This window comes from Pogona vitticeps, chromosome 1 (assembly GCF_051106095.1).
Source record: "Pogona vitticeps strain Pit_001003342236 chromosome 1, PviZW2.1, whole genome shotgun sequence".
NCBI classification, from domain to species: domain Eukaryota; kingdom Metazoa; phylum Chordata; class Lepidosauria; order Squamata; family Agamidae; genus Pogona; species Pogona vitticeps.
The window spans coordinates 100,887,100-100,900,586 of record NC_135783.1 but is presented as its reverse complement, the minus strand read 5'-3'; the positions used below and the strand labels follow the sequence as shown (position 1 = coordinate 100,900,586).

At 42.7% G+C, this 13,487-nt stretch overlaps 1 protein-coding gene across 2 annotated transcripts in view; it reads right to left on the bottom strand.

Annotated features, from left to right (window-relative positions):
* ASCC3 (activating signal cointegrator 1 complex subunit 3) overlaps positions 1 to 13,001 on the bottom strand; it is a 246,412-nt gene extending 233,411 nt beyond the window's left edge. The window contains exons 1-2 of one of the 2 annotated variants that reach the window (XM_072998402.2): positions 12,862 to 13,001; positions 4,208 to 4,358 (exon numbers count right to left, since the gene is read on the bottom strand). In XM_072998402.2, the coding sequence (XP_072854503.2) occupies positions 4,208 to 4,297 (90 nt within the window). In that variant the 5' untranslated portion in view covers positions 4,298 to 4,358; positions 12,862 to 13,001. Of the gene's footprint in view, positions 1 to 4,207; positions 4,359 to 12,856 lie in introns of both variants that reach the window. The other variant, XM_072998405.2, reaches the window with a different exon arrangement.
* Between the last annotated feature and the right edge of the window lie 486 nt (positions 13,002 to 13,487).

The following is a 13,487-nucleotide window of genomic DNA, read 5'->3' as shown; positions in this document are numbered from 1 at the left end:
AGTCCGATCTGGGCTAGGAAAGGCAGCGCGGGGCGGCGGGGACAGGGAGGAGGAGTCCTGAAGCCTTCGGCATTCCCCTTCCTCCCTGTCCCCTTCGCTGGCAGCCACCCCTCGCTGCTTTTCCCAGCCTGGATCGGGCTCCTGGGAGTCCGATCTGGGCTAGGAAAGGCAGCGCGGGGCGGCGGGGACAGGGAGGAGGAGTCCTGAAGCCTTCGGGATCCCTCCCCCACCCTGTCCCCTTCGCTGGCAGCCACCCCTCGCTGCTTTTCCCAGCCTGGATCGGGCTCCTGGGAGTCCGATCTCGGCTAGGAAAGGCAGCGCGGGGCGGCGGGGACAGGGAGGAGGAGTCCTGAAGCCTTCGGCATTCCCCTTCCTCCCTGTCCCCTTCGCTGGCAGCCACCCCTCGCTGCTTTTCCCAGCCTGGATCGGGCTCCTGGGAGTCCGATCTCGGCTAGGAAAGGCAGCGCGGGGCGGCGGGGACAGGGAGGAGGAGTCCTGAAGCCTTCGGGATCCCTCCCCCACCCTGTCCCCTTCGCTGGCAGCCACCCCTCGCTGCTTTTCCCAGCCTGGATCGGGCTCCTGGGAGTCCGATCTGGGCTAGGAAAGGCAGCGCGGGGCGGCGGGGACAGGGAGGAGGAGTCCTGAAGCCTTCGGCATTCCCCTTCCTCCCTGTCCCCTTCGCTGGCAGCCACCCCTCGCTGCTTTTCCCAGCCTGGATCGGGCTCCTGGGAGTCCGATCTGGGCTAGGAAAGGCAGCGCGGGGCGGCGGGGACAGGGAGGAGGAGTCCTGAAGCCTTCGGCATTCCCCTTCCTCCCTGTCCCCTTCGCTGGCAGCCACCCCTCGCTGCTTTTCCCAGCCTGGATCGGGCTCCTGGGAGTCCGATCTCGGCTAGGAAAGGCAGCGCGGGGCGGCGGGGACAGGGTGGAGGGGTCCTGAAGGCTTTCAGGCTTTTGCCTGGAAGCCTTCGGATCCCCCACCCACCCTGTCCCTGCCAGTTTTTAGTCCATTGGAACGCATTAACCAGGTTTTAATGCGTTTCAATGGGCTTTTTAATTTCGCTGTACGATGTTTCCGTATAGCGATGTTAATCCTGGAACGGATTAACATCGCTATACGGGGCACCACTGTATTTTCCCTGCCTTCCCTGAACCTTTCTTGACCTAAGAAAAAAAGAAACAAAATATCCCCCTCTAGTGGTCGAAGGCGGAATAGCAGCTTCCCATTAGTTTCTATGGACGGAAAAGAGCACATACGGATCAAATGGTTTTCAATGCATTCCTAGGGGAAATGCAGATGTGACCTGAGAACTTTTTGACTTGAGAACCGCCTTCCAATACAGATTAAGTTCTCAAGTCAAGACCCCACTGTACATAGATCTGGGAAGCTATATTGAGAGAAATGGGACACAGAAATGACCACCACATTTTTAGCACTAGCAATGAGCAGTCTAAGAGTTAATTAGATAAACACCTAGTATCAGGTAATTATTTAATGCAAAGCATTTATAGGCTAATATACAACAGCTAGATTTTTGTCACTGAAATTATGAAGCCATGAATTCTGTTCTCAATAAAAAGTTGATAGTGTCTTGCCAGAGAAAACAACTGGCTGGACATACACAAAACTACAGTAAAAATCAGCTTATTCATATATATATAGTGTACAAACAAGCTCCAGTCTCTGACTAAGTCTGAAGTTAAACACTGGAACTTACATATTTATTCACTGTCTGCCTCTCAAGTCTCCCACTTAAATTCCTTCTTCTACAATAGCCACTTTTAGTTTGTCAACAAAAAGCATATTTAGCAAATAACACTAGGTGCTCAGGAACAGGTGCCTTATTTTAGAATAAACACTGCTTCTCAGAATCTTCAAGGAGAACAATTTTACTCTAAGGTATGGTACACACTCTCCAAATATCTTGTTTTGGCATCAAAATGAAATTCATTTTTCTACCACTATATTAATATTGGGGGCAACTGTGGGAGAACTCAAAACAGCTGGGAGAATACATGCAATCCATATACAAGCCATCACTAGTTTACACCTAAGAAAATAACATGCAAAATGGCTTTCAAAGTCACTATGTAATAAACTGCACATATTCTTCAGTTTATACAAGATTCTCATGGAAATGCCTACAGTAGGAAATACTAAATGTTGCTGACAGAAGGAATCTTTGAGAATAATAAATCAGGAATGAAAACAGGACTGATGCTGTGCAACCATATACATATCTATATAGAAATAAGTCCTGTTTATTTCAGTAGCCTATGCTGTTATGGACAGAGAATTATAGCTTTAAGCAGCTATTCATATTGCCTTTTATTGTCATCACCACCACTTAGAATACAAATAATACAGAAGGGGCTTAAAGCCAGAACAATGCCCATTGTCATGAAAGATTAAGCTTAGATTCCCTTTATAGACTATCATAAAACATACAATTAATACCATAATTAAAATGATAAGGGCTGGACATATATGCAGCTGTGCGCAAGTTAATCTATGTCCATCTGATTTAACCTCTAGTGCATGGCAAGACATTTCATGAGTCATCTTCTGATTAAATGTGTTGTGCCAAGACATCTTCTTCCACATTCTTCTCTGATCCATCTTCTGTCCCACAGCCCTCTCTCCTAATCAAAAAGGTGAAATACACTGACCAAATATGCTATTTCATTTATTAATCATATTTTTCTCTGTACTGCAGTGATGGCCTCATTTTTAAATTCTTCTCTCTTACTTATTTCACCCTCAATTTTACCAGTCAGTCCCCTTTTTTCAAATGCTTTCAACTGTTCTCAAGGCTAGGATAACTAAAAGAAACAAGACATTAACACTTGCACATTTCAGGCTAAGTCCAACCTCTTTATTAGCCTCACTGTTGTGTACTATACCAAGTAGAATTTTTTAAAAAATCTAGTGGCAGCTAGAAGAGCTATATGTCCTGATTTTTATTAAATATAACCAGCATTTGAAGTCTTCTCTAACACGCATTGAGTTTGTTTAAGAAAAATGCATTAAAGTGCTGTACAGAATGTTCCTTCAGTTTATCCTATATTAGTTGTTGCTGATGCTTGTTTCAGAGAACTGAATCTCTTTTAATGGTTCACTTAGTTACGTAAGTGCACTGTTTCAAATGACATGGGAAGAGAGGGCCAAACTGATGTACTAGTTATAGTGATGAAAAAAATGGTGTAAGTGTAAAATCAGAAGGGTTACTCTAGCTTTATATTGATGTGACTGAAATCAGGATCAGCCTGAAGTGCTTGAGTATGTGTAGGCGTAGATGGCATCTTAGTACCAAATTGCTAGACACCAATTTGCTTCTTTTCAGTTTATCTTGAAGTGAGATGTGATTGGCTAGCAATAACTTTTCTAAAGTTGTATCATTATCTCTGCTACTTTATTTTTTTGTTTCATCTCCCATTGGTTAGAATTGTCAGACTTCCTTTTTCCTTGCAGCACAATCTCAGTACTTACAAAGAAATCAAAAGGCTGTAAGAACCAGCCTTTACATATACTTCCCAAGATCAGGAATTAGACCATTTAATAAAGCTGCAGTATGGCAAAAGATTACTCTACATCAGGGGTCTCCAAACTTTTCATCGTGAGTGCCACATCATATATTTTCCACATTTTTGAGGGCTGAAGGAACATGTGTGCACGCATAGATCCACCCACCCCCCGCATGCACGCACACCCACTGACACACATGCATGTATATGAATAAAAATATCCCTGCCCCAGCTGGCCCTAATGAAGCCCCCAGGACTAAACCATCCACTCATGCATTCCCCCCTCCCACAGCTATGTTCCCACTCATTCTGCAAATGGTGCATAGAGCTCCACTGTCTTCCTGCTTGGCTGGACACTCCAGGCAGGGGGCAGGATGACAAGTTTCCCTGAATGGCTGCTGAGTGTTCAGATGAGTAGGAAGACAGCAGACCTCCGGATGCCATTGGCAGGATGAGCGGAACACATGAGTGGACCGTCCAGTCCCAGGGGCCAGACCCTCATTATACAAATATACCCGTCTCTAATTACAACATGTCCACTGTCAAAACGTCTTGTGTCTCTCTTATACAAACTTTTTAAAAAAGCAACAAATGCATTGTCCATGATCTTATTGAGAAAAACATTTCAAGTAAATCAAGGCACTAAAGATTTCTCCACTATTTAAGTTTTACAGAGAAAAGTTACCGTTAAGTCAGCAGATTCTTCATTATAATCATCTTGTTTAGTGACATTTGAAAAAGAACGCAACGCTCCTGTTAAGCGAGGAAGGGCCATTTATTATCCATGCAGTGATCCGTATGATGAGCCGTTAAATTCGCATTCAACATGTAAACTCCTAAAAACAATGACAAAATCAAAATACAAGTTTGCTAATATTTTATAAACTTTTAGTCCACAGCAATGTATTAATTAATCAATAGTTAAATCCAAAGTAGTTCTATCTAGAACAGACCTACTGAATTAATGAGCTGAAGTAAATGGACCATTGCACAAGTAGTCTGGCTTTTCCTTTCCTCACTTAAAGAGGTATACACTAGATCAGTGGTTCTTAACCTTTGTTACTCGGATGTTTTTGAACTGCAACTCCCAGAAACCCCAGCCAGCACAGTTGGTGGTGAAGGCTTCTGGGAGTTGCAGTCCAAAACTCCTGGGTAACCCAAGGTTAAGAACCAGTGCACTAGATCACCAGGTGTTCTTGGGCTGCAAGTCTCAGAAATACCAGCCAGTACAGCTGGTGGTGAAGGCTTCTGGGAACTGCAGTCCAAGAATACCTTAATTATCCACAGTTGGGAAGCACTGCACTAGATCCATGTGCAAATGGAATTTGCAAATTGGACTACTGTAACAGCACATGTGCACAATGGCCATGTACAAAGCCAGTGAAATTCCAATGATAGAGTATTCTGCTCTGCCACTGCTCAGAATGCCAGATAGTTAGCTGTAATTCCCATTCAATTAAAATGGTCTATTCACTAGGACTAAATTTAACTCAAACAGTTTGTCAACATGCAACATCTATGATTGTTTTAAAACTGCTTATAATGTTCATATAAAAAACATAACATTATGTACTGAAATTACAAAACATTAGTTACAATGAAGCCATCAACTTTTGCCTCTCCCCTTCATAAATTTAATAACTGGCAAAAAAATAAGTATTAGAACATTCCAAACATCTTAGGCAGTAGGATCAAGTTCATAGATGACTCGATAATTTTCAGTGCTGACATAAGCATCAATATAATTATACTATTCCAAGGTGTTATAATATCTTCCAACTAAATACTCTAAGGACAAACAGATGCTTTTTCAATGGCTAAAATTAGTTAATAAAAGGCATTTTGGTTTATGTCTGACTCAGTAATTTACTTTCTGGGACTACAATCTGCGAAATCCCCTAGGGAGCATGGCCACAGGGAGTTGTACATGTTCTAAGTCATGGTTCACTGGCAGTTGTAATTTAAAAAATCAATTCTTCTGAGTTCTGATTTTAAAAACAATGCACTGCAAAACAAATGGAAAAAAGTACACAGTGGCACTTTCCTAAAACAAGAAACCATGGCTTTTCACAAATCAAGTACCTGGCCTGCTCACTCACCCCTCTGAACACTAAATCTGCCAATAATCATTGCATAAATAGTCCACATTCACAACACCAAGAAAAGTTATATACAACTAAAGAACAAATCCCTTTCACGAACTGCTGCCTTGTCGTGGCAAAGGGGCTTGAGTAACTCAGGGAAGCTATGGGCTATGCCGTACAGGGACACCCAAGACGGACAGGACATAGTGGAGAGTTCCAACTAAACACAATCCACCTGGAGTAGGAATTGGCAATGCCACTCCAGTATCTTTGCCAAGAATGCCCCATGATCAGAAACAAAAGGCTAAAAGATATGACGCTAGAAGATGGGCCCCTCAGGTCGAAAGGCATCCAACATGTTACTGAGGAAGTGTGGAGGACAAGTACAAGTATTGTAGCTCCACAGTTAATGAACTGGCTGTGCCAAAGCTGAAAGGATGCTCAGCTGTGGACGTGCCTGGAAGTGAAAGGAAAGTCCGATGCTGCAAAGAAAAATACTGCATAGGAACCTGGAATGTAAGATCTATGAACTTTGGGTTGCTGGATGTGGTCAAACAGGAGATGGCAAGAATAAACATTGACATCCTGGGCGTCAGTGAACTAAAATGGACAGGAATGGGCAAATTCAATTCAGATGATTATCATATCTACTATTGTGGGCAAGAATCCCATAGAAGGAATGGAGTAGCCATCATAGTCAACAAAAGAGTGAGAAAAGCTGTAATGGGATATAATCTCAAAAATGATAGATGTCAATACGAATCTAAGGCAGACCTTTCAACATCACAATAATCCAAGTTTATGCACCAACCAGCACTGCTGAGGAGACTGAAATTGAACAATTTTATGAAGATTTACAACACCTTCTAGAACTGACACCAAAGAAAGATGTTTTTCTCATTCTAGGGGACTGGAATGCTAAAGTAGGGAGCTAAGAGATAAAAGGAACAACAGGGAAGTTTGGCCTTGGAGTTCAGAACGAAGCAGGACAAAGGCTAATAGAGTTTTGTCAAGAGAATAAGCTGGTGATTACAAACACTCTTTTCCAACAACACAAGAGGCAACTCTATACATGGAAATCACCAGATGGGCAATATCAAAATCAGATTGATTATATTCTCTGCAGCCAAAGATGGAGAAGCTCTATACAGTCAGCAAAAACAAGACCTGGAGCTGACTGCAGCTCTGATCATCAGCTTCTCATAGCAAAATTCAAGCTTAAACTGAAGAGAGTAGGAAAAACCACTGGGCTAGTCAGGTAAAATCTAAACCACATCCCTTATGAATACACAGTGGAAGTGAAGAACAGATTTAAGGAACTCAATTTAGTGGACAGAGTGCTGAAGAAATATGGATGGGGGCTTGTAACACTGTACAGGAGGCAGCAACAAAAACCATCCCAAAGAAAAGGAAATGCAAGACAGCAAAGTGGCTGTCCAGCGAGGCCTTAGAAATAGCAGAGAACAGAAGGGAAACAAAATGCAAGAGAGATAGGGAAAGCTACAGAAAATTGAATACAGACGTCCAAAAAATAGCAAGGAGAGACAAGAGGGCCTTCTTAAATGAACAATGCAAAGAAATAGAGGAAAATAATAGAAAAGGAAAAACCAGAGATCTGTTCAGGAAAACTGGAGATATTAGAGGAACATTTTGTGCAAAGATGGACATGATAAAGGACAAAAATAGTAGGGACCTAACAGAAGCAGAAGACATCAAGAAGAGGTGGAAAGAATACACAGAGGAATTATACCAGCAAGATTTGGATATCCTGGACAACCCAGATAATGTGGTTGCTGACCTTGAGCCAGACATCCTGGAGAGTGAAGTCAAGTGGGCCTTAGAAAGCTTGTCTAACAACAAGGCCAGTGGAGGTGATGGCATTCCAGTTGAACTATTTAAAATCTTAAAGGATGACGCTGTTAAGGTGCTACTTTCAATATGCCAGCAAGTTTGGAAAACTCAACAGTGGCCAAAGGACTGGAAAAGATCAGTTTACATCCCAATCCCTAAGAAGGGCAGTGCCAAAGAATGCTCCAACTACTGTACAATTGCACTCATTTCACACAGCTAGCAAGGTTATGCTCAAAATCCTCCAAGGCAGGCTTCAGCAGTATGTGGGCCGAGAACTCCCAGAAATACAAGCTGGATTCCAAAGGGGCAGAGGAACCAGAGACCAAATTGCTAACACGTGCTGGATTACAGAGAAAGCCAGAGAGTTCCAGAAAAATATCTACTTCTGCTTCATTGACTATGCAAAAGCCTTTGACTGTGTCGACCACAACAAACTATGGCAAGTCCTTAAAGAAATGGGAGTGCCTGACCACCTTATCTATCTTCTCAGAAACCTATATGTGGGACAGGAAGCAACAGTTAGAACTGGATATGGAACAAATGATTGTTTCAAAATTGGGAAAGGAGTACGACAATGCTGTATATTGTCTCCCTGCTTATTTAACTTATATGCAGAATACATCATGCGAAAGGCTGGACTGGAGGAATCCCAAACCGGAATTGAGACTGCCGGATGAAATATCAACAACCTCCGATATGCAGATGATACCACTCTGATGGCAGAAAGTAAGGAGGAATTAAGGAACCTTTTAATGAGGGTGAAAGAGGAGAGTGCAAAAAACAGTCTGAAGCTCAACATCAAAAAAACTGAGATCATGGCCACTGGTCCCATCACCTCCTGGCAAATAGAAGGGGAAGATATGGAGGCGGTGACAGATTTTACTTTCTTGGGCTCCATAATTACTGCAGATGGAGACAGCAGCCACGAAATTAAAAGACGCCTGCTTCCTGGGAGGAAAGCGATGACAAACCTCGACAGCATCTTAAAAAGCTGAGACATTGCCTTGCTGACAAAGGTTTTCATAGTCAAACCTATGGTTTTTCCTGTAGTGATGTATGGAAGTGAGAGCTGGACCATAAAGAAAGCAGACTGCCAAAGAATTGATGCTTTTGAACTGTGGTGCTGGAGGAGGATCTTGAGAGTCCCCTGGACTGAAAGGAGAACAAACCTATCAATTCTAAAGGAAATCAACCCTGAGTGCTCACTGGAAGGACGGATCCTGAAGCTGAGGCTCCAATACTTTGGCCATCTCATGAGAAGAGAAGAATCCTTGGAAAAGTCCTTGATGTTGGGAAAGTGTGAAGGCAAGAGGAGAAAGGGACTACAGAGGATGAAATGGTTGGACAGTGTCATTGAAGCAACCAATATGAATTTGTCACAACTCCGGGAGGCAGTGGAATATAGGAGGACCTAGCGTGCTCTGGTCCATGGGGTCACAAAGAGTAGGACACGACTGAATGACTAAATGACGACGAAAGAACAAATATGAATAAAGAGCTTCCTCTAAAAGATATTTAAATATTAGCATATATAAGTAACCTCTCTAGGATAAACAAACACAAAAACTCACATTATCCTTCTAATGAGCCAAATGGGAAATGTGTGACCTTCCAGACCTTGTTTGTTTGCAACTCCTATCAGTGCAAGGAAACAAAACCAATATGAGGGATAGTAAGAAATGCAGTCTGAAAACATCTGGAGAGCTACATGTTGACCATCCTTGATCTAATTCAGTGCTTCTCAACCATGGGTCCCCAGATGTTCTTGAACTACAACTCCCAGAAATCCTGTCCAGCACAGCTAGTGGTGAAGGCTTCTGGAGGTTTTAGTCCCAGAACATGTCAGGACTCAAGGTTGGGAACCAATGGTTGAACTCATTTTTATTCCCTCTCCTTCTTCTTTTACAGACTTGACAAAATCTAGATAGGAAGCAGCCTATGGAAATGGAAAAATAATTAGCAATTGTAGGAAAGTCTCCTTCTGAGTTTGGCCTTAAATGTATGATCTAGAGCTACTAGAAAGTAACACAGAAGCTATTTGATTAGCAATGATTAAGGAAGAAAAGAGAGAAATGGCAGATTGCTTCCACATAGTTGAGACTTTCCCAGGAGAGGAGGAGGATCTTGGAAATTTGGCTGATAGGAGGGGTTTGATTTTTACATGTAGGCTACCACCTCACACTCTCTTTCCTTACTACAGCTAGTAGATATTATAAAGCATATATTTTTAAAAAACAATTGTGTCAAAGCTGAAAAAATCTAGATGGCAGACAATCCCAAAAATGGAAAAATAATTGGCAACCATGGAAAAGCCTTAGTTTGGCAGTAATTATATGCTTTGAAAGGGCCACAAGTGGCATGAAGCTGAGCTTAGTTCATGCTCAATTGATTACCAAAAGTCATGCTATAAGACTTTCAACTTCATATTTTTGCTGGTGCTGAAATCTTCATTTGAAGCTTCCATGATCTTAAGATTTTTTTTAAATCGTAGACTGCTCCCTCCAGAAAGAAAGCTTGGCATTTTCTCATTGTAGCCTCCCCCATTACTTCTTTCCCCTTCCATAACCTCTCCCTGCCCAGTCTAATCAGATTAGGAAACCTCATAGAAAATTATAGAATACCTACATCCCCTACTGCTGAGAGGATCCACTGCTGATCTAAAGCCAAAGTATTGAAGGAATCCTTTTGTTTGCAAAAAGCGCACTTAGGATCCAAGCCACTAGTTGCACTTGGACATAAAACTGAACTACAGCTGAATGCAACAGCTGAATGAAACAGGAATGACCTGAGCTCTTGTGCCCCCGTCGTCCACTCTTCTCTTTCTAGTCATGTGGAACTATGATTAATCTTAACTATTATGTAGTTAAACAAGTCAGTTATAGATTGCAAAAGTGTACCCCTTCCCTCCTGCCATGTCTGGCATAAATTCTGTCTTTTTTCATTAGTAACGATTATTCAGTACTAAGCCTGACCCAAAATTGACTTGTTTGAAATGAATCACTGTTAACCAAATTGGAAGTGAATGCTTCCAAACTCTTCCTTCTTGCAACAAAAAAGGCACGAACACAGGAGAAGGCTGGACTTATTCTTATCTTGCAAAAAAAAAAAAAAAGCAGTTTGGTGTGGTGCTGAAACATAGGTGGCAAGTCTAACAACATTCAAAAGCCAAATTAATTATCTCTCCCAATCCAAGGAATAGATACTGCCATACTTTAAACCAAATCTATTTAAATTTGCTGGTGCTTATGATTTTGTGATGACTATTTAATCAGAGTTAGAGTTGTCCTTTATTAATAACTTAAAATAGCATCCATTACCGCAGGTAGCCACTGCTATCAAATCTAGACTAAAATAAAGAAGTTATAAAATTAAAAAAATCCAATGAGTAGTCAGAAATTTATGTTTTACAGTGCTGAGGGCTTTCTCTCATGTAATAAGATTCTTTTAATGTAAATCTCTGTCCATTTGCTTATATAAAATCAATACATTTTTAAATCATTTGAACCTACTTTCTATCACTGATCTGGTGAAAATGGCATGTTGGGTTCTTGCAGATGGTACTTTATAGATTGCAAATGTATACCTCCTGCCTTGTCTGGCATAAATTCAGTTTTCTTTCATTAGCCATGATCATTCAGCCAAAACTGATTCTAGTTAAATTAAATCAGCTGTTAAAGCATATTTGGAGATCCTGGTTAAAGAGCAGGCTACTTAGAGCTGCCTGCAGTTAGTAATGGTTATAGCTATAAACCTTAACAACAGTTGAGACAAAGAAGGAACAGAACATTTGTACCAGAGAAGAAAGAGATTCTGCACAAAGCGTGTAGCTCTGTTCCAGTCTTTGCAATACAATTAAACTAAGCATACAAGGATAACCAATATTCTAGCTCCTCATGTGGTGCAGTAGCATATGGAGGCTCTCCATGTGGTCAGAAACCCTGAAGTATGAGATGAAGAGCTTGCAGCATAGGGGAGGCTCTCCTCTTCAGACAAACGCCATCGATATGAACACTGTATTATTAATATTGATAACAAACTTTAAAAATGTTAATTGTGTTAACTACACAAGCAATATGATAACAAGTAGGGTAATTAGATAATGCTGGGCATCTGTAGGTTAATATAGAAATGCCTTTGAAGTGTTGAAACAATAAGTTATCCTCTCAAGAAACAGTTGCTACTGCTGAGACCCGAGTTCCCATGAAAAACAAATCAACTCTGGAGCTATATATACAGTATAACTTTTGTGAAAAACAGCTTAGAAATCTATTTAATAATATAGTTAAAAACTGGAATTAATTTATGCATGAACTAATATACTGAAATTCAGTTGTCTCCCTACCTAATCCTCCTTTGATTCTTTTTCCTAAAAGAGATAGAGATCAATGACCAGAATATTCTGACAGTTTGAAATGTTCAGACATTGGCTTAGAAAATTAACAAGTAAATGAGCCTTTGATGGTGGAGATGACACTGCTGGATCCTTTAACTGTGCTACCAGAGTAAATGTGGGGGCAGTGCTGGCATGCAGGTTTATAGCAGGGTCTTGTCTCTAGTCCATCCATTCATGTGTTGCCTGTTACAGTACTGTAGTTGCTTACAGTTAGGGGCTGGGTGTAAACAAGTCCAGCCCTCTCATCCAAAGAGAGAGACGTGTTATTGCCCATAATGAGATGTAGCTCATTGACAGCAGCTGGGAGTGGTGTCCAGCTGGAAGCTACAAGTGACTAGCAGTCTTCTGTCATTTTCTTTTTATATCTGACTTGCTGCGGCTTGTTTCTAGTTCAAATGCTCATGTTGCATTGTGTGACGGTACAGCCCTTATCTGTGTAAATTACAGCGAGAGGGCCAGGCCAGATGTAAACTACAACAGGGGTGCATCCCTGTCCTAACTCACTGCTTTGGACCCTGAGTGGACAGATCTTAAAAGTTCTAAGTAAAACCACAAAGAAAGGTGCTGGTCCCAAAGCTTCCCCGTCCTAAGCCACACGATCCTACATCCCTCTGCAGCAGTAACAGTGACCAGAAGGAAACGACGTGAATGTAGTCATCATCATAAACTGCCATGACTTCTCTCCTCGCTTGAACCGCAACGCGTCTTAAGCGAGTGGGACCAGATACATACACAGTACTGTAGCTTGCTCGTCGCCAATGGCAGAGAAAAAGAAGGCGCGCATATGCCACGCGTGAAAAGGGAGCCAAACTCCTACGAGTCAGGACACGGCTCTGAGCATAGTATAGGTCAAAGACGACTTCTTTACCGGCTCCTGACATTTCCTCGTTCCGGCCAACCCGCTGAGCCAACCAAGGCGCAACGGCTAAAAACCGGCGTGAGACCAGAAGCCAAGAGCACGCCCCCCTTCCCTCCACTTTCGGGTATCCCACACACCCATACACACCTCACCTGGCCCCGGCGCGGTGGCTAGGCACACTTCCCCCCCACCGCGAGTGAAAGAAGCGCTCGGACAACCGGTCCTCGGAAGCCGCAGCGGCTTTCCCGGTGGCTCTTTTTCCCTCAGGTCGGCAACCCCAGAAAAACGCGACACCTTCCCCTACCACGCATGCGCACTTCCGGGATCCGCGCTGCCCGAGACCATAGACGTCAGGGCCAGCCGGTCCGCTCGCACGAAACGAGGTCCCAAACAGCGCCACCTACTCCCGGCGAGGAGAATGCTGGACAAGTATAATATGTGCGCCCGCTTACATGGGCAAGGAGTCAAGTCGGCGCACAGGGGAGCGAAGTACTACTGTGATAATAAAATGAGCGAGACATCTCATTATGCAAGGTCGTTTGTTGTTGTTGTTTAGTCGTGTCCGACTTTTCGTGACCCCATGGACCAGAGCACAAAAGGCCCTCCTGTCTTCCACTGCTTCCCGGAATTGGGTCAAATTCATGTTGGTATCTTCAATGACACTGTCCAACCATCTCGCCCTCTGCCGTCCCCTTCTCTTGCCTTCACACTTTCTCAACATCAGCGTCTTTTCCAGGGAGTCTTCTTTTCTTATGAGATGGCCAAAGTACTGGAGCCT